Raw genomic sequence first — 25933 nt, 5'->3', positions numbered from 1 at the left:
CCATGACTATATATATATTTATATGTATATTTTTTAAAATTATAGTTGACATTCAATATTATATTAATTTCAAGCATGCAGCACAGCGGTTAGGCATTTATATAATATATGAAGTGGTTCCCCCGATAAGTGTAGTACCCATCTGACACCATACATAGTTTTTACATTATTGACTATATTCTCCCTACTGTATTTTACATCCCCATGACTATTTTGGGACTACCAATTTGTGCTTCCTACTCTCTTCATCTTTCTCACCCATCCCCCAAACCTCCTCTGATCTAGCAACTATCTGTTTGTTCTCTGTATCTATGAGTCTTTTTCTGTTTTGTTTGTTGATTTATTCTGTTCTTTAGATTCCACATATAGTGAAATCATATGGTATTTGTCTTTCTCAGTCTGACTTATTTCACTTAGCATAATATCCTCTAGGTCCATACATGTTGTTGCAAATGGTAAGGTTTCATTCTTTTTTATGGCAGAGTAATACTCCATTGTATATATGTACTACAATGATAACTTTATGTTTAGTTGTTTTAGGAACTGCCGGACTGATTTCCAAAATGGTTGCATCATTTTACATTCCCACCAATGGTGTATGAGGGTTTTGATTTCTCTGTGTCCTTGTCAACACTTGTTGTTATCTGGTTTTTTGATCCTAGCCATTCTAGTGAGTGTGAAGTGCTATCTCATTGTGTACAGCAAGCTTTCTTGATACATGCAGAGCAGTTACTTAGGACAAGAGGCCTTCTTTCTGGCTCTTTGGAAGCGCTGTGTTTAGATACTTCATTTTCTCCTCCCCTTCCTTTCCTTTCTCCTACTTTTTTATGATGTGCAGTCACCAATCCCTTGCCCCTCCTTTGTGTCAGGTTCGAGAGATGCTGCGGATGAGAGATTCCAACGGAGCCAGGATGCTGACGCTAATAACTGAGCAGTTTATGGCCGACCCACGACTCACACTCTGGAGGCAACAAGGAACAAGCATGACAGATAAGTGCAGGCAGCTCTGGGATGAGCTAGGTAAGTCCCCATATCTCAGAGAAGTGCTATGTCTGTCCTACCAACTTGCTCCCTGGCAACAGCGTTAGTGAACACTTGCCATCAGTCATTACATAGATCTTGCTGAGTGAACTTTAGCACAGCTGGTGGAAGGTTTCAACTCTACAGAGGTCACCCAGAGTAATTCTGAACTCACCTGTGTTGCTTCCACGGCATTGTGCTTTGTTATTGACATCAGCATTCTGTTCCAGATGATACCACGTAGAAGCCTTTACTGAGAGAAACCTCTTCCTGTGGCTTCTGTTGCATGGCACTAGCCTGGCTCTCCAAATACTTATCAGCCTTATTTTTCCTCACTTTCCCTGGGCCTGTTATTCTTTTTCACTCCTAGGCAGACCTCTTAGACGTAGGACCGATTCCAAGACTTGGACCTTGGACTTCTTTTCTTCTTTCTTTATACTCCCTTGAGAACTTTTTTTTTTTTTTAATATGGTTTCAGAGCTTACCTCTGTGGTGATCTCAGCCTCATCTTCTTTCCATTTATCTGACTTCCAGTCCCATATTAGCAGCTACCCTTTGGCCATTTCACTGAAAATCCCCTGGTCACACTCAGCTTGAGAAATCTAAAGATTAACTCAGGCCTCCTACCAATAAATAAATAGATAAATAGATAAATAAATAAATGGTGGGGTGAGAGTTCCCCTGACTTTGGTATTGGCACCACCATTCCTTACTCTACAAAACTTATTGTCAAGCACTCATTTTTCTTTTAAGCCCTACATCTAGTCATCAACTTCATTTGATTCCCCAATCTTCAAAATGCAAGTTAGTACCCATTCTCACTTTTATTTCCCATCACCACTGGTCTTGTTGAGGGCCTTGGGACTTTTAGATTAAATTAGAACTGTGGCCTCCCAAATGGCCTCACTGTTGTACATTCTTCTTATCAAGGCCATATACTTTGGTCATCATTTCTCTTTATCATTCCCCTGCTCCAAGGCCACTTTTGTCATGCTAACACTCAGTTCCTCTCCATGTTGTCCGAATCTTCTCCCAAACTCACCATCCAATCATGGCCCCACTTTTGGGTTATACTGAAAAAGTTCTATATGGTATATTCTAAAAGTTCTAATGCAGCTCCTTGGTACTTCCCCCATTCCAGAAAGCAACAACAAACTTTCCACTCATACAAAATAGCACAAGAAAAGAACTGCAGCTTAGGATTTTAGTGAGTTCTTCGGGACCTAAGCCCCTGAAGCACATATTTTACAGTCTTTTATAGTGCAGAAAGCCTTGGGGAGTAAAGTTTAATGACTCTGGGACTGCACTTGGTTACTTTGGGGGTGGTAAGTGTGGGGTTTTGGTTTGGTAGCTGAGGCTTTATGATATCACCTGGAGCACTAATGGCTTTAGAACTTACATTAATAATGAATAGCTACATGATTATTATGTGCTAGTCTCCCTGTTAAAGATTGTACTCACATTGTTTCATTTAATTCTCACAACAACCCTATGAGGTCATTGTGTGTTTATTGCAAAGAAACAGATAGCTCTGGTTACTTCTGGATACAGAATAAAATAAAGTTATAGAAAACTTTCTCCGCCTTGACACAATCACACTTTCTGAAGTACAAGAATGTGGCACTATTAGTCTATAGCTATTGGTACAACCAGTTATGACCAGGGTCACATGACACAATGTATGGAAACTTGGAAACTGCTTCTAGATTCTTTCCTCAGAAGGGATTATAAGCATCGACTCCCTTCCAGGTTAAGACACTGGCATCTCCATATTTTTAGTATAGAAAACTGAGCTCAGAAAAGTTAAGTATTTCGTTCATAGTCAGACACTAATAAATGGTGGCTCTAATGCTGGAACCCCAATCTGTCTGACTTCAAATCAAACATCCTTCTGCAACATCTCCCTCAATTCTATCTTGTTATACACTTTGTTTTCCAAAGTGCATGTTTCCTAAGAATTTGCAATTAGCCTTCTTCAGAGAGTCTATTTCATGTGAGGCCTGAACCTCTTGGAGTAATTTCTGTGACAATCATGGGATTTTGCTGTGCACTTGGGCTTGGTCTTTGGGGCAGAGGTAGGTGAGAGGAAAGCAAGCAAAGCTGGCTCTCCGTGCTTTTAAAACTCATCATATACTTACATTCATATCTGAGAAATTGCTTTATCAATCTTCCAAGAAATTCTCATCATTCTGCAAATACAGTGTTTCTCAAACTTCTCTAAAGCACATGGAGTACTTGTTAAAACAAATTAATGGGTCCTATCCCCAAAGTTTCCAATTCAGTAAGTTGGAGTGGGGCCTGATCAGTTGCATTTCTAACAAATTCCCAGGGGATGTTGATGTCGCTGTTCCAGAGACTACATTTTGAAAACCACTGCACTAAGGGAAGTCTTATGGGGTTAGACACTACAGCACAGTGCATGCATGCTTCTCCCAAGTACTCTGAGGGTTCTTTGCTGGTCATGAGGCTTGCTTACCTAGGGAGGGCCTAGGCAGAATTTGTAAGAACCTTTTTAACCCTGTCCCCCAACTCCCGTCCCATCTATCACCTCGATAAATCTGGTACCCATCTGACACTGTAGATAGTTATTACAATATTATTGACTATCTCTAATGCTGCATACTATGTATATGTATAACAACCAATTTGTACTTCTTAATCCCTTCCCCTTTTTCACCCACCCCGAAACCCCTTTCCATCTGGCAACCATAAAAATGTTCTCTATATCTATGAGTTTTTTTTCTGTTTTATTTGTTTGTTTTATTCTTTAGACTCCACATATAAGTGAAATCACATTGCATCTGTCTTTGTCTGGCATACTCCACTTAGCACAATACCATCCAGGTTCATCCATGCCACTGCAGATGACAAGAACCCATTCCCTTCCATGGCCAAGCAATATTGCATTGTATATATATACCACCTACCTTTATCCTCTCATCCATTGAAGAACACCCAGGTTGCCTCCACATCTTGGCCATTATAAACAATGCTGCCATGAACGTATGGATGCACATGTCCCTTTGAAGTAACATTTTGGGTTCCTTCAGATAAATACTCAGAAGTGGGATTACTGGGTCCTTCTTTGTCTCTTGTTATAGCGTTTCTTTTAAAGTCTATTTTGTCTAGTACAAGTGTTGCTACCCCAACTGTTTTTCTTTTTCTCATTTCCATTTTCATGAAATATCTTGTTCCAATCCCTTTACTCTCAGTCTGTGTGTGTCTTTTGATCTGAGATGAGTCTCTTGTATGCAATATATGTAAGGGTTTTGTTTTCTTATCCATTCAGCCACCCTATCTTTTGATTGGAGCATATAATCCATTTACATTGAAAGTAATTGTTGATAGATACGTAGTTACTGCCATTTTATTATTCATATTTTTTGTTTTTTTGTTTTTTGTTTTGGCTTAAAGAAATCCCTCTAAAATTCCTTGTAATTCTGGTTTGGTGTTGATGAACTCCTTTAGCTTTTTCTTGTCTGGGAAGCTCTTTATCTGTCCTTCCATTCTAAATGATACCTTTGCTGGGTAGGGTAATCTTGGTTGTAAGTCCCTGCTTTTCATCACTTTGAATATTTCCTGCCACTCCCTTCTAGCCTGGAAAATTTCTGTTGAGGAATCAGTTGAGAGTCTTATGGGAGCTCCCTTGTAGATATCTAACTACTTTTCTCTTTGTTTTTAACTTTTGGCATTTTAATTATGATGTGTCTTGGTGTGGGCCTCTTTGAGTTCATCTCATTTGGGACTCTGAACTTCCTGGGCTTGTATGTTTATTTCCTTTGCCAGGTTAGGGAAGTTTTCCGTTATTATTTCATCAAATAAGTTTTCAATTCCTTGCTCTCCTCTTCTCCTTCTGGTACCCCTATTATGTGAATGTTGTTACACTTGATGTTGCCCAGAGGCCCCTTAAACTATCCTCATTTTGGAGGAGGGGGATTTTTTCTTTTTTTTTTTTTTTTTGCTGTTATGATTGGGTGTTTTTTGCTACCTTATCTTCTAAATCGCTGATTTAATCTTCTGCTTCATCTAATCTACTGTTGATTCTCTCTAATGTATTTTTAATTTCAGTTATTTTATTGTTTATTTTTAACTGGTTCTTTTTTATGTTTTCTATCTCCATTTTTATGCTTCCTTTCCCTTTGTTGACGTTCTCCCTAAGATCTTTGAGCATCCTTATAACCAGTGTTTGGAACTCTGCGTCTGGTAGATTGCTTGTTTCCATTTTGTTTAGTTCTTTTTCTGGAGCTTTGTTCTATTCTTTTATTTGAAACATGTTTTTTTTTTGTTTCCCCATTTTGGCTGCCTCCCTATGTTTGTTTCTATGTATTAGGTAGGGCTGCTATGCCTTCTGGTCTTGATAGAGTGGCCCTATGTAGTAGGTGAGTTGTGGGTCTCAATGGCACAGTCATCCTGGTCATCTGAGCTGGGTATTCCAGGTATGTCCCTTGTGTGGGTTGCGTGTGCTCTCCTACTGTAGTTGAGTCTTGATTGTTTACACAACAGTAAGAGGGATTGATCCTCAGGCTGATTGATTGTGAGGACTACATTGGAGGAGCTGTTGTGCAGGGGCTGACCCTACAGAGCAGGATTTGCTTTAGCAGGGCTTTGGTGCCTGCTCAGTCTGCCCTTTGGTGTGTCGTCCTTAGAGGCAGCCGTGTGATGCTGTGGCTTGGCCCAAAACTGGCCATTAGGCGTGCCTCTTGGGAGGGGACCTGCTGTAGGCCAAATTCAGCCACACCCTGTGCCCTTCCCAGGGCCACCTGACATGAGCCACAAAGCAATCTGCAGATGGCCACCACCCACACTGTGCTTGGTGGAGCCTCGAGAGGCCAAGCTGAGAACCGAGACCAGCTTTCACTAGTGCCAGGCTCAGGGCTGCTCAGCCAGAGGTACAGGACATGCTGAAGCCAGATGCTGCTTGCTTGGGTTTTGTGAACCTTTGAGAGATTTTAGGGAAGTCTGCAACATGAACCAAGGTAGGCTGTTTATACAAAAAAGCCACTGGAAGTGGCTTAGATGAGCCCAAAAGTTGAGTGGGACAGGGTCTCAGGAAATCGGGGCAAACAGAGTTAGCCAGGTTGATGGAGACTCAGATATGGCGGCCGCTTTTGTCTGCATGCCAGGTGGGTAGAGGGCTCAGCAAAGAAACAAAAGCTTCTGACAGTTCCTCTGTCCAGGGGAAAGCTACCTCCACCTCCAGCCCTCACCCTGCAACCAGATAATTCAGTTCCTCTCCGTATGTCCCTGGCACTTTTCGAGCTGCTGCACCAGCACTGGAGCTCAGAGTGAGTGAGTTCATCAGTGAGTAAAGCCATGCAAAAGCTCTTTAAGGGAAGTATCTGGGAGTGCAGCTTCCCTATTCTCACTCAGCCACAATGTCTGCTGGTTTTCATAGCCAGAAGTTATGGGGACTTCTCTCCTCAGCACTAAAACCCTGGGCTGGGGAGCCTGGTGTGAGGATGGAACCCCTCTCTCCTCCCTGGAGGACTTCTGCAGCCAAGATATTTCTCCCGATTTTGAATGGTAACACACAGGTGTGGGACCAGCCAGTTCCACGTCTTCACCCCTCCTACCAGTCTCAAGGTGGCTTCTTCTGTATGTCTTTAGTTGTAGGACTTCTATTCAGCTAGACTTCAGGTAATTCTCAATGATGGTTGTTCTTAGTTTAGTTGTAATTTTGACATGGTCCTGAGGGGAGGTAAGCACAGCGTTTACCTGCTCTGCCATCTTGTCTGGATCCCTAATTATGTAAAATTTTAACTTCCATAGTAGCTACTTTTGGTTAGAGTTTTTGACACTTTTTTTTAAGTTGCTGGAAAATATGTTTTTGGATACTGGGAACACATATGTGGAATATGTGATACTTTGCTACAGTGATGGAAAAGATGCAAGAATGTGATGGTTTTAAGGCATCACAGTTGATCAGCAGTATCAAAATCCGAGTCCAAATAAACCATTTTCCCTGGAAAACCGAAATACTAAAATTCTACTATGTGCCAAGTAGTATGTTAGGTCCTTTACAAATGTTATCTCATTTAATCCTCACAATATTCCTACAACATAGGTGTTTCTATTACCTCAGTTTTACAGTTGAGGGATTTGAAGCTTAGAAAATCCACAGTCAGCTACCCCCAAATTGAAATCCTTTTGGAACAACTCCCTTTTAACCCCTGTCCTTGCACTTCCTCTATGCTGCTCTCATACCCTGAGCATATCTTTATTTTGACACTTATATTGAAATGGCATTCTGTTTATTTATCTGTCTCCCCCCCTAGACAGCTCCTCAAGGGTAGGAATAGTGTCTTATACTCCAGTACAGGGCCTTGAACATGGAAAGCTCTCAATAAGTGTTTGTTGTACTGTAGATTCAAGCTCCAAATTCAAGCCCTAATCTGTCTTGTTCATCATCATAGGCACATATCCAGATATCAAGATAGTTACTCTGCTTTAAGGAAGCTTTGGGAAGGAAAAATAAGCCAGTTCTGAAAACTTTAGCAGAGCTGGTTTTTTATATTGAGAAACACTGATGTTTTGGGAACTTTTCCTACCAATTAAAAATGTAAGAAAAGAGTAAGCTGAAACATTAAGGCTCACATATACATCAAAGAACAGTTATGAAGAATATGGGTTGTTTTGTTTTTCAGGGGCCTTATGGGTATGCATCATTTTAAATCCTCATTGCAAACTGGAGGAAAAATCCTCTTGGCTGCAGCAACTGCAGAAGTGGAGCGACCTGGATGTCTGTCCCCTGGAGGATGGGAACTATGGGCATGAGCTGCCCAACATCACCAACGCCCTTCCTCAGAGTACCAGTCACAGCCCAGGTGAGCAGATAGCCTTTTAGGGTCTTTATGCCTGTAACTCCAAAATGTCCAGGGTAAAGCCCTGGAACACAGGTGGCCGGACAACCTTTTAGCTATCAGAATTGTCATCCTAAATAAGAAAAGCCAGTTTTCTTATTTGTATTGAAATACCAAACTTTAAATAAGGGTAAGTTTTTCTTTGACATTGGGGATGCTGTCCTTTTCCACATCTAGTTCCCTGATACTGCCCAGCATAAATTCCTGAGCCCTCTGCATGAATCTTTTTTACCCTTCAAGTTCTTCATGATTAATGGATCTTGGCCTCATTTGAAGTTGGTTTTAGCTTAGAATACCTACCGCAAGAGAAGGATTGAAGGCCTGCAGAAAACAGCTTTAAAAAGTGTCCTGAAAATTGCCTTTCTTTTCTGTTTTCCTCAAATGTTCATAAAGCAGATAACTAGAAGGGGTCATGCTCCCACGTTACGGTCAGGACTCTTGCCTCATTTTAAGACAAGTACAGTACAGTGATACTGTACGCTCTGGACTTTGAGCCCACTGGCCTACTGGTATCACTGGGCATCAGCATTCACACCAGTTTTGGTTCATTAGCTCAGGCTAGTCGGTGTAGGCAACTGATTGGTCTTTGGCCCACTGGGAATCTTTATTGGCAGGAAATTTTTTCAGACATTGATTTTAAATGTGGTCCCTTTATTTTAGGTGATAAATCTGTTGACATATTTAATCTCAAAAAGGAAATCCTTGAAATCATTGTTCTTGCTCGGTATTCACCTACTGTACCGTTATTGATTATCAGTGTATTTGTGGCAACTAAGGTAATGAAAGATGAAAAGCTTGCAATTTTGCCACTTCTTTAACTAACTTACCCTACACTGGCATTCATCTAACCTCCAAAATGCAGGAAGCCATCTTTTTAGTATTGGCTTTGGATTGGCATAGAGAGAGTCAAATGCATATAAACACATGCCTCCAGTCTGACAGTATCTTCCTTGTCATTATATATTAGTTATTCATTGTTACTCGTTCTCATTTGAGTATGTTACTTCCTCTGCAGTCTTCTCATGTTGTGGCTGATTTATCTCTCACATCTCTTACCATTGGACCTGATGGAGAAGTAGGCATCCTGCTTATTCTTCATTGCCATTTCTACATCATTATCCTTCAATCCTTCCTAAAATATCCCTCAACTTTAAAGTTTACACCATCAAAATATCCTGTCTACTACCCTCCTGGTTTTGGTCATTTGTAGACCGCTGGGTCAATCCCCCAAATTCCTTGAAGATTTTTGTCGGTTAGCTCACAACACTACTCTTTGTCACTACTTCTATCTATTATTTCTGTGAGTATGTAAGGTATTGTTTTGTTCTGTCATAATTCTTGATGATTTCAGTAGTCACATAGATGATCCTTCCAGTATTCTAGCCTATCAGTTCTTTGACCTCCTCTTTTTTAATAGTCTCATCTTCCAACATAACTTAGGCATATAATCCCAACATCCTACCCTAAACCTTGTCATTACCAATGACTTTCTTCGTAATCTCAATTTAAAGCAGCTCTAATTACCACCACCTATCTTTACGAATTTATTTTCTTTAGTATCCCAATTCCAGTAATTCTTTGACTCACTAGGAATTTTGATCCTGTATTTTCATTCTCTTGATAGCCCATTTTCCTCCTTATCCAGGTTAGATTCCTTAGTGCGTCATTGTAATCACTCCCTTACATACATACTCAACTCCTTCTTTGCCTTTGTTGCTCTCATGTAGCAAATCCTTAATGTTGGTAGTTGAGTCTAATTCTCAGATTACTTGGTACCACAACTGCACAGCAGAAATGATGAACAGAAACACAACCATGATAACTGGTCTTATTTTAAGTTTATGACCACTAATCTCAAGTGGATCCACCGCATTTCCCTAGTTTATCCTTAGTCCGCACTGTGTAGACATCCACCACATTTCCCTAGTCTATGCCTTGTTTCACTCTTCTAAATTACTATTTCCCACCATCTTTTCCCTAAAACTTTCTATTAATATATTCCTCTCCTTCCTCACTTTCAGCTGATAACCTTGCTTCCTATTCACTGAGAATATATTAATAGAAGCAATCAGAAGAGAATCTCCAAAATTATATCACACCATCTGCCTATCTCTGCCCACCTACTGTGCTGCTTCCACTGTTTTTGTTTGTTCTTCTACCTAAGTTCAAGCCTTCCACTTATTCTCGAGATCCTATTCCTTCTCTTTTATCAGGGTATCACTCCAGGAATTCTCTTGTCTCTGTCCAGCCTCACAATTTTTTATGGATTATTTCTGTGAGTATATACGCTATTGTTTTATCTCTCATCCCAAAACAAAACAAAACAAAAAGCTTGTGGCCTCACATGCCTCTCTGGCTACCACCTTGTTTTTCCGAGGTAGTGAAAATAAGTGATAGATTTAAGGAAAGTAATTTAAAAAATAGTATATATTTACCATCTCCACTTCTGCTCTTATTCTCCCTTGAACTCACTCCAGTTAAGTTTTCTTCCTCCCCCCCACCCCACTAAAACAGCTCTTGTACTGGTCACTAATGCTAACCATTGCTAAATCTACTGGTTGAGTCAGTCATAATCTTATTTGACCTATAAGTGGTATTTTTCACAGTTGATCACGCCTTGAAACTCCTTTTTTTATCTTATTTCCATGACACTACTCTCTCAGTTCTCCTCTTATTTCGTTAGTCCTTCTTCTCATTCTTTTTTACTGTCTCCTCCCCACTTCCGAACCTAAAATGCTAGAGTGCCCAGGGCTCATTCATCAAACCACTTCTCTTTATATACTTATTCCATTGGTGATTGCATTGTTTAATAATCATCTATAGGGGCCAGCCCGGTGGCTCAGGCAGTTAGAGCTCCATGCTCCTAACTCCGAAGGCTGCCGGTTCGATTCCCACATGGGCCAGTGGGCTCTCAACCACAAGGTTACCAGTTCAATTCCTCGAATCCCGCAAGGGATGGTGGGCAGCGCCCCCTGCAACTAAGATTGAATACGGCACCTTGAGCTGAGCTGCCACTGAGCTCCTGGATGGCTCAGTTGGTTGGAGTCCGTCCTCTCAACCACAAGGTTGCCAGTTCGATTCCTCGAGTCCTGCAAGGGATGGTGGGCTCTGCCCCCTGCAACTAAGATTGAACATGGCACCTTGAGCTGAGCTGCCGCTGAGCTCCTGGATGGCTCAGTTGGTTGGAGCGCATCCTCTCAACCACAAGGTTGCCGGTTCAACTCCCGCAAGGGATGGTGGACTGCGCCCCCTGCAACTAGCAACGGCAACTGGACCTGGAGGTGAGCTGCGCCCTCCACAACTAAGACTGAAAGGACAACAACTTGACTTGGAAAAAAGTCCTGGAAGTACACACTGTTCCCCAATAAAGTCCTGTTAAAAATAATAATCATCATCATCATCATCATCATCATCTATATACTAACAACTCCCAAGTTTATACTTCCTGCCCGGAGTTTTCCTCTCAATTCCAAACTTGTATGTTCAACTGCCTTTCAGTATCTCCACTTAGACATTAACAGGCATCTCAGTAGGATTTCTTACCCCTCAAGTCCCAACCAAACCTGCTCTTCCTTCAGTCTTCCCTTCAATATATGGCAAGTCTTAAAAACCGTGGAGTCATTTTTGCTTTTTCCCTCTCTCTCACCCCAGATTTAATCCATGAGCAAATCCTATTGCCTTTACTTTCCGAAATATCCAGAATCCATCTACTCTCATCAGCTTCACTGCATATTACTCTGTCCAAGTTACCATCATCTTGCACAAATTATTGCAGTGGCCTCCTAACTGCTCCTTCTGCTTCTGCCCTTTCACCTCATAGTCTGTTCTCAACACTGCTGCCACTTATCCTTGTAAAATGCAAGTCACACCATATACCTTTAACAGCTCAAAGCCCTCCAGTGGCTTTTCATCTTACTCAGAAAGCCAAATTCATCTTTCACTCATGGCCTACAAGGCCCTCATGATCTGGCTCCCTATTATTTCTCTGACCTCATCTATGATTGCCCTGCTTGCTCGTTCCATCCCAAGTACACTGGCCTCGTCGCTGCCCTCAAACACTCCAGATATGTTCCCACTTCAGGATGTTAGCAGTTGGGCTTCCTTTTTTCTGGAATGGTCTTCCCTTAGTTATGTCTAAGTCTTGTCCTTCAGTTCCTTCATGTCTTTGTCCAAATGTTACCTTATTAGAGACCATTCCAAATCCAACATTTATCCCCACTCAACAAGTTTGCCTTTCTCCCTATTTCTGTTCTAGTCTTTTCTATAACACTCATAACTATCTGATATATCTGATACATTATATATTTATTTAACTATCGCTCCCCATTTGAATATAAAGGTTCCTGAAGGCAGGCACTTTATATATTTTCAGCACCTGCCATGTAGTAGGCTCTTATTATTTGCTAACTTAATGAATTACAAAACATATTGGGAGCCTAATCCCCCACTGTGGGCTGAGCCAACCCACACTGGACTCTCAGTTCAACAGGAGAGGAGCTTAGACTGCAATCAGCAGAAGGGTCATTGTGTTTCATATTCTGAAGAGATGACCAGATTCCAATGACTTTTGTGTAGTGGATGACTATGTTCATTTCTTTCGTGTTCAGTCTGAATCTTCTGACTTTCCCTCCCAGTTTTTTTGCATAGGCTCAGTAGATGCACACCTCATTTGGCCATTTCTGGAAACATCTGTATAGTACTTCAGTTCTTGATCCCAAATAGTTCTAACTGTCCTTTATTTGGCAGGGAGTCAGTTAAATAATATTTTATGTTTTTCTGTATTTCCTTAAACGTCATTTCCATGACATTTAAGGAAATTATAGTCTAAACTATATCTACAGTTTAGACAGTGTATCTTACATTTGGTCTCCCTACACACTGCTCTTAAGAATTGAGCCTATTTTGTCTGCAATTTTGGTTTCCCTGCAGCCTTTTTCCTGAAGAGAGGTGGCATGGTTAAGACTCTAATGAGAAAACAAGTTTATTAGTCTTTCGTCAGCATCGTTTTTCTTATTAGTGAGCAAGACTGTATAAGTCTGCAAATATCAGTGTGATAAAGATACCAGAATAAAGAGAGCTTCAGCTCTTTTTCAGCCTTTACTATGAATTTCATGGAACTCCTCACTCTGATAAGGGTCATGCTATAAATGAGACAGGTTATAGATTGACCAGGGAAATTACCTAGCTACTTCTCTCTTCTTCTGACTTCTATAGAAGCAGTTTGTATCCTCATAATTGAGCAGCGGGAAACCACTGTTCCTCCTCTCTTCATGTGACTATGGATCCTAGGAGAAATTGATCTTCTGTAAGAAGTAAGAAGGCAGCTATAGATCTCTGTAAAAAGTTCTTTCCATAGAGGCACACACACACTGAAAGTTATCCAATAAGCAGGTAACACAACAGACACCCAGACAGATGGCAGAGGGACTGCTCTCACTAACCACATACTATTCTTCTGCCCACCCACGCACCCTGAAGAAGACAGGAGTTAGAGGTTCAGATTACCCATCATTGAACTGCTGCATTTCTTTGTTTTCCCAGATGCCTTATCCAGACCAAGACGAACAGTGTTTACTAGAGCCATTGAGGGCCGTGAATTGCATTGGCAAGACAGCCACCTACAGCGAATAATTAGCAGCGATAAATATGTAGCTCCTGTCTGTCAGCGGGAAAGTGAGAGACTACTCTTTAATTCCCAAGGCCAGCCACTGTGGCTTGGTAAGTTCCTCCCCTCTACTCTAAGACTTCCAGAACCCAATCTTGCCTCCTGGCAGGGATGAGCCATCTGCATAGGTAACAGCAGTACAACAATTTGAATAGTCTTCTTACAGATCTTTTGGGGCCTTGACTCAGGTCTGGGTATTTATGTGAAGCCTGAGCCTTTTGTGTTTGTACTCAGCTCAGGTGCAGCAACCTCAAATAGAGGAATTTATATTCTGTTTCCTCAATTTGGGGAAGGGAAAGGAGTTAACAAATTTCCAAGAGTACTAACAAAACTATTAGACATCAGTTCACAAGCTATCTTAGTCAACAGTTACTGAGCAACTTTATAATTTACTCTGAAATTATGTTTTGCTAAAAAGACACTACAGTTGAGGGGCAGCTAGATGGCTCAGTTGGTTAGAATGCAAACTCTGAACAACAGGGTTGCCGGTTCGATTCCCACATGGGCCAGTGAGCTGCGCCCTCCACAACTAGATTGAAGACAACAAGTTGTCACTGAGCTTCCGGAGGGGTGACTGGATGGCTCAGTTGGTTAGAGCATGAGCTCTCAACAACAAGGTTGCCAGTTCAATTCCCACATGGGCTGCGCCCCCTGCAACCAAAGATTGAAAACGGTGACTGGACTTGGAGCTGAGTTTCGCCCTCACAACTAGATTGAAGGACAACTACTTGGAGCTGATGGGCCCTGGAGAGACAGACTGTCCCCTAATATTCCCCAATAAAATTTATATTTAAAAAAATGTGTATTGTAAACCTAGGGACAACCATTTAAAAAAATAATAATAATAAATAAAATAAAAAGACACTACATTTGAAACTTAAATTACCCTGTGCTAGTAGCTAGGGCACAATCTGCATTTATCACCAAACTGTCTTCTCCCCACACTTCCTTTCTTCCTTCATCATAATAGAATAAAGCTGGTCCATTGTCAATTTAAACCATCCTCTGGCCTTCTGTCATTTTACTGTTGCCTTTATTACAGGAATAGACTTTCAAAATAGACATTACAAAATAGACATACTTTTTTAAAGTATTCATTTTCTGAGTCTTACAATAATAATATACATTTTTATTATCTGTTTCCAACTCTCTACCTCCATCCTTCACCCTATATATTTGTCTTTCTCAAGATCATGCTCATTCTGGATATGTCCCTGTCATTCTCTTAAAAGCCTTGGCCAAACTCACTCTGGGTCACTACTGAAGTTCCCTTTCATCATCTTTCCTCTTCTCTTGTCCGACACTTCTAAAACGTAAATTTAGCAAGCTTATGAAAAAACATACACTGCATAAATAAATGAAAATCAAAACAACACTGAATTGCCATTTTTGATTGTCAAGTGATCACGGATTTTAAAAATAAGGAGTTTTTGGTGTGGGAGAGGTTTCATGGAGATAAGTAATCTCGTATACTAGTGGTAGGAGTGTAAATGCTTACAGCCTTTTTGAAGGGTATTTCAGCAATTCTTATCAAAAGCCTTTAAAATACATTGATGGGACTGTAAATCGGTACAACCACTATGAAAAACAGTATGGAGGTTCCTCAAAAAATAAAAAATAGAACTACCTTATGACCCAGCTATTCCACTTCTGGACATTTATCTGAAGAAATCCAAAACACAAATTCAAAAAGATATATGCACCCCTCTGTGCATTGCAGCACTATTTACAATAGCCAAGATATGTAAACAACCAAAGTGCACCTCAATAGACGATTGGATAAAGAAGTTAAGGTACACATATACAATGGAATATTACTCAGCCATAAAAAAGAATGAAATCTTACCATTTGCAACATGGATGGACCTAGAAGGTATTATGCTGAGTGAAATAAGTCGGAAAGACATAACCCTTTGATTTCATTTATATGTGGAATCTAAAGAACAATATATAATAAATGAACAAACAAAACAGAAATATTCATAGATACAGAGAGCAAACTGATGGTTCCCAGATGGGAGGGGGTTGGGGGACTGGGTGAAAAAGATGAAGGAAGGGAGAAGTATAATTGGTAATTACAAAATAGTCACAGGATGTAAAGTACAGCCTAGGGAATATAGTCAATAATATTGTAATAACTATATATGGTGCCAGGTGAGTACTTATTGGGGGGATCACTTTGTAAATTATATAAATGTCTAACCACTCTGCTGTGCACCTGAAACTAATATAAAATAATATTGAATGTCAAGTGTAATTGAAAATAAATTTGTTTTAAAGCCTTTAAAATACATTCATACCCTTTAATCCAGGAATTCTTCATCTGCGAATTTATCCTATAGCTATAATTAACTATAATTAGCTAAAAATATGCATAAAACTAAAGGGTCTATTAGAGGTTGGTTATAAATAATGTGCAGGTGAGGAAAATTGGAAACAATCTAATGTCCAACAATAGGGGATTGATTGACTCAGTGGATAGTACACATGTTCAGTGGAATAATGTGTAATCATTTTTAATGTTATAGAAGTACATATAATGACATGAAAAAATATTTACATTGTGTGAAGTGGAAAAACCTAGTTACAAAACAATAGTTATGTCATCCTACTGTAATTAAAATTGAATGGAAAAGCCTGAATATATATACATGAAAGTGGAAATAATGGTTATCTCTGATTTTTATTTTATATTTTGCTTATCTGTGTTTTGAAATTGTTTGCAATTCTATAATTTTTAATCTTGTCTGTAAAAGAAATCACAAAATAAACCATAAATCTCATTATAATCACTTGCCCATTTATAAGCCTTTGGTGGTCCTCCATTATTCCTAAGTTAAATTCAAACTCCTTAGTATGGCATTCAAAGCTCTTTGAAGTCTAGATTCTACCTTTCCAGGCTATTTGTAGCCACATAACCTAGCTCCACACAAAACTATCTGTCATACTCTGAAGATGCTATATAGAATACTTTTTGTGCTTTTACTTAATATGTCTTTGCTTATATGTTCCCTTTGCCAGGAATGCCTTCCTCTGTTTGTACACCTTTTAAAATCGTACTTCTACAAAGTACAGCTCAAATATTATTTTCTCTCTGTATATATTTCTATTGTGTCATTCTTGTTTTATAATGATCTGTTTATGTATCATTTCTGAGCTCTTTGAGGGAAGTGACCATTTCTTATTCATCTTTGTACATTTGTTTGCCTGCATACTTCCTGGCACATAATTATTAGGTTCTCAGGAAATGTATGATTAATGAACGAATGAGGCCTCTCCGTTTAGGCAGTTAGTTGCTACCTCCACTGGGTTCCCGTGGTATATGTTCACGTTTTATTATCCTTGTTGTGTATCCCTTTCTATACCATACCACTATGTGGAGGCTTCAAAGTAGCTCTTTGAAGGTAAAGCCTGTGACTTATTCAACTTTACAATCCTTAAAGAATAAAGTACAGTTACTGGTACACAGTAGATGTCAGGTTGAATTTGAGGAACTGAACAAAACACAAACTACCTTTCTGAAGCATGAATTTTCCTGATTTAAAAATTTAACTCAACCGAAATATTTTCTTCTCATGTGGCAGAGCATGTGCCTACAGCCTGTGCTCGGGTTGATGCCCTACGTTCCCATGGTTATCCAAAAGAGGCCCTTAGACTCACGGTGGCCATTATCAATACTCTGAGGTTGCAGCAGCAACGACAGCTGGAAATCTACAAGCATCAGAAGAAAGGTACAGTGATTAGGGACCACCTTAACTCCTTAGGCCGAGGCTGATGAGGGACCTCGGGCCACAAGTTGTAGTCCTTAATGTTCATTATGTTTCATGGTATGAGGGGCTAGGGGATTCCAGGTCATTCTACCTGCTATGTGGAATGCTTCCCTTTACCTCTGGGGGGTTTTTTGCCTGTAAAATGGGAATGATAAAGCCAGCATATCTCCCTCACAGGGTGGTTGGAAGGCCCACTAAGATCTGATATGAGAAAACCCTTTTAAATTGTAAAGCTGTATCTCCATATGTGCGTGGCCAGCAGGGAGCCTAAATGCAGACCACAAGTCCTTACAGCTGGCTGATAAGCTTGTGACCAGTCCTATCAACCTGAGGCAATGAGGGAAGTTTTCTTGGTCTCAGGGCCAAGTCCTGAAGGAGACTCAGGCGGGGACGGAGAGCAATATGTCTTTATCACTCTAAAACTTTGACCTGCTTGTTTCCAGAACTGTTGCATAGAGGAACCACAACCATCACAAACCTGGAAGGCTGGGTGGGCCACCCCTTGGATCCCATTGGCTGCCTGTTTCTTACTTTGACTGAGGCCTGCCGCCTGAATGATGACAGCTATCTGGAAGTGTCAGGTATAGGGGTCAGCCTGAGGCAAGCCAGAACTGGCCTTGTAGCCCTCTCCTTTCTGCAAGATCTGTTCTACGCCTCCTCTGCAGCCTTTTTTTTTCTCTTATCCAAACTGGATCTCCCTTGAGAGGCTTCCTTTCTTTCCGACCTTCCTTTCCTGTCCTGTGGACTAGCCTTGTCCTACTCTCACATTTTACCTTGCCACCTTCCTTTGCTCCTCTCACTTCTCATGAATGCTTAAAGAGTTTGATCCAAGGGAAATAAGAAGGGGTAGAGGGATTTCAGGAGTCAGAGGCCAAGTCCTCAGAGTAGTCTGGAAGTGGAAAAGAACTTCCATCAAGAGTGTGTTATCCCTTGCAATTGTATAATACTCTCATGTTTCCTTTGAACTTTCTTTCTCAAGATGGTTTTGTACCAATTTTACAAATGAGGAATAAAACGGAAGTAATTTAGTAGAGTTTCAAAGTACCAAGCACTAGAGACAGAATTGATTCTTCTCTCCTTTATGCCATCACTATATTGTATACATACATTTATTATAGTATTTAGCACACTGCATTACAATTTGTTTACAAGTGAGTATGTCTTACTAGGCTGTCAGCTCTTTGAAAGCAGAAATTATGACTGATTCATCTGTGTGATCCTAGCACTTAGTGCAATACCTCCCATTTAATAGTTTTCCATAAATACTTACCAGATGGATGAGAGGGAAAAAGAAAGAAACCAAAACTCTGACTTTTAAATCTGTGCTCTTCTTCTGAAACTTTGAACCCAAAGGTGGAGCATGTAAAGTAGTAATACCATAGAAGTTGCAAGAGTTATCAAAGTAATAGATTAACTGGGTGGATTTGGATTTCTCTGGGTAGAGATACAAGGGGTGGTCCCAATCCAAGCTAGGGCTGCCCTTATCTTCCATCTGATCCCCTGAAAGGGAATCACCATCTTTGGTCTGTTTCATCTGAACAGTAACACTTGCATCTGGAAAGCCTGAGGTTGCATTTGGGGTATATTCACCACTGACATACACTTAGCTCCTTCCATACACTTAGCTCCTTCCATACACCAGGCCCTGGAGATATACCTAGGGCAGTAAGATAAGGTCTCTTCCCTTTAAGGTGCTTACACTCTAGTGAAAGAGACAGCCACAAAAACAGATAATCATGATATTATATAATGTGCTAGCAAAAGATTAGTATAAGATTTTATACTTCCCCAACTGGTGCAGCCAGTTCATGTATTAAGAAGGAGCTAGGAATCTTTGTGGCTCTGTGTAATCTTTTGTCAGTATATTTTCTTTATTATTCTGGGCTTCTGACTCAGTTTCCCTGTGATAGCTGTTGACCAAGCTGTATCCCAGAGTGGGAGGGAGAGAGGAGCAGATGAATCCACGGGGCCTGACCTAAGGAATTTGGTGACTTGTTGCCCTCAGATATGAATGAAAGCAGACCTGTGTACCAGCATGTACCCGTGGCTGCAGGCTGCCCAAACAGCAGTGAGTCCTACCTGTCATTAGCCCTGGAAGTTGCTCTGATGGGGATGGGTCAACAGAGGGTGATGCCTGAAGGTCTCTATGCACAGGACAAGGTGTGCCGTAATGAGGAGCAGCTCCTGAGTCAACTCCAGGAGCTGCAGCTGGACGATGAATTAGTGCAAACACTGCAGAAACAATGCATCTTACTACTGGAAGGTAAGTAGAGAAGGTCTATTGTTACATTATCTTTGGCCTACGACTCTGAGTTTCTCTCTATAATAGAGCACAGGTACAGAAACATTTTTGACATTAAAGTGTACTGAAGGTTCCCATGGCTAGAGAACATGTGGGATCCTTGGGCTCAAGTCTAGGCTGGCAAACAGAAACATACAAATAAATAACTGGCTGGCTTACCTTCTTCCTGCAGGAGGCCCCTTCAGTGGTCTGGGAGAAGTCATTCACCGAGAGAGTGTTCCCATGCATACCTTTGCCAAGTATTTGTTCTCAGCTCTACTGCCTCATGATCCAGACCTGTCCTATAAACTAGCCTTACGTGCCATGAGGTGGGTAGCTCGTTCCCAGCCCAGTTGTTTCCACCGAAGCAGAAGTCTTCAATGCTCTTTTTCTTTGTTTATCTCTTTCATCACTTTCCCTCTTTGTCTATTCTATCGGACCTGCCACCAAGCCTCCCTAAAGTAGCTCAGACATTTTCATATGATCTAGAATTCCTATCTGGGATGCTTTGCTGGTGACTGACTTGGCTCCCTGGTTATACTCTTGGTGGGTCATCTGAGGAAGCCTCTGAATTTTTAATAGATGTAGAGCACCCAAGACCTGAGTCTCCCTCTTCTGGGGCCAGTAAGGCAGCCTGAGAAGGGATTTGAGCCCTTCCATAGCTCAACTGAGTCATGGGTCCCAGGAACAGGTAACCAGAAGCATCGGGGGAGGAGAAAAATAAGTCTTTTTATACCAAGACTTGAGAACAATGAGCTATGAGCATGTTTCTCCTAACTAGAATAGGATTCTTGGTTCAGGCAGATGGATCCTTGGTTCAGGCAGATGGACCTCAAGGATGCAGCAGACCAACAGAAAGATTTTGGTTAGACCAGGGGCTAAGAGAGAGCTCCTTACCTCAACCAGAAAAGAATTGCTGAAGATTCCTTGGCATAGATTCCATTTACTTTTAAAAATAATCTTGTGACTCTTGAACTGCCTTTCAAATCCATTTGTAGTAAGGACTATTCAGCTTGAGTTCTACAAGTACCCAGGCATTCATCTAATATAGATTACAGCACCCTACGTTTTAAAATCTTCAAAGTTGTTAGTTAACCCTTTCCTGCCCATTTACTCCCCTACAAATAAGCTTCTCTAAGATGGCTCAGAATGGCAAGGGTCTGGATAGTAGCTGATGACTCTCCCTGGGTCTTCTAGGTTACCTGTTCTAGAAAACTCAACTTCTGCAGGCGACACTTCCCACCCTCACCATATGGTGTCTGTGGTGCCCAGCCGTTATCCTCGCTGGTTCACGCTTGGACACTTGGAATCACAGCAGTGTGAACTGGCCTCCACCATGCTGACTGCTGCCAAAGGTGAGCATAGATAGACCGTAGGCGCCAGCACCCCCACTGTGCCGGCCCAGTCATGGCCCTGTCAAGGGCTTGGCCTGCAGTCTCCCGAACAAGAGAAGCTGCTCGTCCATCCTCCCTTGACCTCTTAGACTCATAGGAATCCTCACTTTGATTGCTGCCATGAGAATGAGCAACTGGGTCCAGTCCAGAGTTTTGCCCTAGTTACTAATTATAGGATCCTGAGTACATAGAATGAGATCATCTTTAAGGTGACTTCTAAATCTACCCTTCCATACGATAAAGTCACTTCACCTTTCCAAGCCTCAGGTTCAAAATCTAAAAAATGGGGATCATTGTCAATGACCTGTCAGCCTCCCAGGGCCATTGGAAGATCCAGTGAGGTGATGACTAAGATATGGTACAAATCCCTTTACAGATACGAGAATTTGTGATTTTTCCAGGGCCCTGGTCAAAATATAGGCAGCCCAGAGTGACTGTCAGCCTTTCAAGCTCACATACTCCCTGTTAGCTGTGGAGGTTTCACCACAAAGAGTAATGAAAATAAGCCCCTGAGAAGCTATGATAAAATAGTAGCTCCCATGAACTGTGAGTATTTTTCTGATACCAGAAACTACATGGATTTTTTAAAGCATTTTTTTTTATTAAAAATAACTTTATGTTGTATCTTTTTATTGCCCAGAAAATGCATTTTCATTGTAGAAAAGGTAAAAGACACAGATAAATCAATTAAAAAATGATCAATAAACCAATAGAAAGATTGAATAAAATATATAATCAGGCAGTTCACAGAAAAATAAAAAAGATATAAATGACTTTTAAACAATTAAAATGCCTGGCTTCACTTGAGAAATACAAATTGAAATTACCCTGAAATAACATTTCTCACCAATCTTATTGGTAAAAAATCAATAAATTTGATAATAGGCATTCATGTGAGTAGTGCTGGTGGCATTGGCCTGGCATGAAATGTCAGATTCCGAGCAGGACAAGGATGACTGCAGATCCAAGATGCTCAATGAACCTCAAGCACAAGAAATGTGAAAAAAACCATACCAAGGTGCATCATAATCAAATTGCTTAAAACTAGTGATAAAAGAGAAACTCTTATTTAAAAGCAACTATAGGAAAAAAGACACATTACATATAAAGGACAAAAGATAAGGATGAAGGTTTTTCATTAAAAGCAGCGTAGGCCAGAGGACAGTGGAGAAAAAGCACTTTAAAGTACTTTTTAAAAAACTGTCAACCTAGAGTCCTATACCAGTAAACACAGTGGAATAATACTCTGCCATAAGAAAAGATTAAATAATGCCATTTGTGACAACATGGATGGATCTTGAGGTTATTATGCTAAGCGAAATGAGTCAGACAGAAAAAGTTGAGAACCATATGATTTCACTGATAAGTGGAATATAGAACTGAAAGCAACAAAAGATCAAGACAAACAAATAAAAACTCATTGACATAGACAATAGTTTAGTGGTTAACAGAGAGTTAGGGGGGTTGGTAGATGAGGGTAAACGGGATCAAATATATGGTGATGGAAGGAAAACTGACCCTGGGTGGTGAACACACAATGTGATATATAGATGATGTATTACAGAATTGTAACCTCGAAACCTATGTAACTTTACTAACCATTGTCACCCCAATAAACTAATTTTAAAATAAAGTACCTTTCAAAAACAAAGGTGAAATGAAAAATTTTTCAGAAAACCCCAATTGAATTAGAAATCAATAATGAAAAGTTATATGGAAAATTCACCAAATTTTGGAAATTAAATCACACACTTCCATATAACTTACCAAACAAAGGGAACAATACCACAAGAAAATTAGAAAATGTTTTAAACTGAATGAAAATGAAAGCACAACATAACAAAATTTGTGGAATGCAGCTAAAACTTACATAGAAGGAAAATTTTAGCACTAAATGCCTTTATTTGAAAAGAAGTAAGGTTTCAAATCAGTGATCCCACCTTCCACCTAAGAAACCAAAAAAAGAAAAAAAGAGAGAGAGAGCAAATGCAACCAAAAGTAAGAAGAAGAAATAATAAAGATCAGAGCATAAATCAATATAATAGAATATAGAAAAACAGAAGAGAAAATCAATGAAACCAAAAGCAGTTTCTTTGAAAAGAAAAATAAAATTGAAATCTCTGTCCACATGATCAAGAAATAAAGAGAGAAGCCAAAAATTAACAATATCAAGAATGAGAAAGGTGACATCACAACAAATTCTAAAGACATTAAAATGATAACAAGGTAATATTGTGAACAATTTTATGCCAATAAGTTCAATAACATAAATTAAATGGATTAATTCCTTGAAAGACACAACCTACCAAAGCTCACTCGAGAATAAATTAAAAAGAGCTAAGTATATCACCAAAAGAATTGAAAACATGGACTCAAACAGCTATTTGTGTACCAATGTTCACAGCAGTACTATTCACAAAAGTTGGAAATAACTTGTGTCCATCAACAGATGAGTGGATAAATAAAATGTGATATATACATTCAATGGAATATTATTTAGGCATAAAAAGAATGAAATTCTGATACATGCTGCAACATGGATGAACCTGAGTTACATTATGTTAAGTGAAATAAGCCAGATGCGAAAACAACTATTGTATGATTCCACTTATAAGAGATATCTAGAATAGCCACAGTGAAGAAACATCAATAGATACTAAACAAGCGGGAGAATATTTGGTGAGGAACAGGATGTTTTCATAGTCTCAAAGTATCTCTCTACCACATACTTATCAGTCATAAAGGAAAAAAGTATAACTCTACTACTATAGAGTGGAGAAACCTGCCAGATATCACTTTAATAACATGGCCACCAATTGATACCATAAATTCATAGAAGCAGAAAGAGTAGAGGAGAAATTCATAGAAACAAAGAATACAGAGGCTGGGGAAATTAGTTATTTAATGAGTATAAAGTTTCTATTTGGGATGATGAGAGAGTTCTGCAATTGGATAGTGGTGATGGTTGCACAACATTGTGAATATACTTAATGTCACTGAATTGTACTCTTAAATGATTAAAATGGTACATTATTATATATGTATATTTTACCACAATAAAAAAGAATAAATGAAAATGAATTTCAAAGAAATTGAATTTGTAGCTAAAAACCTTTCCACAGCCATCCAGGCCTAGATGGCTTCACTGGTAAATTCTACCAAACATTTAAGGAAAACATAACAATTCTATACAAACTTCTCCAGAAAAGGGGAGAGAAGGAAATATTTCCCAACTCAATCTATAAAGCCAACATTACTCTAATACCAAAACTACATAAAAATCATTGTAAGAAAACTATAAACTAATACCTTCATGAGCATAGATGTAAAAGTTTTTAATAAAAATTTTAGCAGATTGAATCCAATAATATATTAAAAAGAATAATACATCATGACCAAGTAGGGTTTGCCCCAGGAATGTAAGGTTGGTTTAACATTCAAAACTCAATCACAATAATTCACAATACTAACAGAGTGAAAAAGTAAACACATATAATCATCTCAATAATACAGAAAAAGCATTTGATAAAATCTAACATTTATTCCTAATAAAAACAATAAAACTGTCAACAAACTAAGACTAGAAGGGAACATCCTCAACAAAATTAAGGGCATCTATGATAGACCTACCCTTATACTTAATGGTAAAAGATTGAATCTTTTCTTCTTAACATCAGGAACAATATAAAAATGTTTACTTTCACCACTTCTTTTCAACATTATACTGGTGGTTTTAAGCCAGTGCAATAAGACAACAAAAAGAAATAAAAGATAGCCAGATTAGAAGGGAAGAAGTAAAACCATCTTTACTTTCTGATGACATGATTGTTTATGTAAATCCTACAGAATGTCCAACAAGCTATTGAACTAATGAGTTTAGCAGGGTTACAGGATACAAGACCAATATGCAAAATCAATATACCAGCAGTGAACAATCAGATACTAAAATTTTAAAAATTGTTTTTATTTTTCAATTACAGTTGACATATAATATTATATCAGTTTCAAGTGATTAGACATTTATATAACTTACAAAGTGATCACCCTGCTAAATCTAGTACCCAACCTTGCACAGATATTACAACATTATTGACTATATTCTTTATGCTATACATTACATCCCTGTTGAAATTTTTAAATTACTATTATAATAGCACTAAGAAAATATGTACTTGAGAATAAATGTGACAAAAGATGTGCAAGACCTATACAGTGAAAATTATATTGCTGAAAGAATTTAAAGAAGACCTAAATAAATAGAAAGACGTACTGCGCTCATGAATTGGAAAATTCAGTATTGTTAAGATGTTCCTTCTCTACAAATTGATGTACAGATTCAATGCAATCCCATTTAAAATCCCAACAGGCTTTTTTGGATAGAAATTGATCATCTGATTCTAAAATTCGTATGGAAATGCAAAAGACCTAGAGTAGCCAAAAACAACTTCACAAAAGAAAAATAAAATGGTAGAATTAACCTATCTGATTTCAAGCCTTTATAAAGCTATAGTAATCAATACAGGGTCATTGGTGTAAAGATACACAAATAGATCAATGAAGAAAATAGAGTTCCAAAGTAGACCCACACAGACGTGGGTAATTTATTTCAATAAAAAGAAAGCCAATTCACTTGAGAAAAAGGATAGTCTTTTCAGCAAATGATACAACATATACAAAAATTAATTTATGATGGATTGAGGACCTAAATGTAACAGCTAGGAGTATAAAACTTTTAAGAAAAATATAGGACAAAATTATTTTCATTTTTAGTTAGACAAAGATTTCTTAGATATAACCCTGAAAGCACAATCCATAAAAGAAAAATAATAATAAATAGGACTTATCAAAATTAAGAACTTCTGCTCTATGAAAGTCGCTATTGAGAATGAAATGACAAGCCACAGACTGGGAGAAATATTTACATATTATAAAGTCCTCATAAA

The 25933-nt window shown here is 39.2% G+C and overlaps 1 protein-coding gene across 2 annotated transcripts in view; it reads left to right on the top strand.

Annotated features, from left to right (window-relative positions):
* ZSWIM5 (zinc finger SWIM-type containing 5) overlaps positions 1–25933 on the top strand; it is a 141701-nt gene that overhangs the window by 94222 nt on the left and 21546 nt on the right. For both annotated transcript variants that reach the window (XM_033113524.1, XM_033113525.1), the window contains 8 exons: positions 870–1020; positions 7665–7844; positions 13422–13598; positions 17130–17276; positions 17759–17896; positions 19321–19578; positions 19790–19925; positions 20794–20951. In XM_033113524.1, coding sequence (XP_032969415.1) covers positions 870–1020; positions 7665–7844; positions 13422–13598; positions 17130–17276; positions 17759–17896; positions 19321–19578; positions 19790–19925; positions 20794–20951 — 1345 coding nt within the window. The remainder of the gene's footprint in view (positions 1–869; positions 1021–7664; positions 7845–13421; positions 13599–17129; positions 17277–17758; positions 17897–19320; positions 19579–19789; positions 19926–20793; positions 20952–25933) is intronic.

Source organism: Rhinolophus ferrumequinum, chromosome 9 (genome assembly GCF_004115265.2).
Source record: "Rhinolophus ferrumequinum isolate MPI-CBG mRhiFer1 chromosome 9, mRhiFer1_v1.p, whole genome shotgun sequence".
NCBI lineage: Eukaryota > Metazoa > Chordata > Mammalia > Chiroptera > Rhinolophidae > Rhinolophus > Rhinolophus ferrumequinum.
Note: the sequence above shows the minus strand (reverse complement) of the source record. Positions and strands in the feature narration are given on the sequence as shown.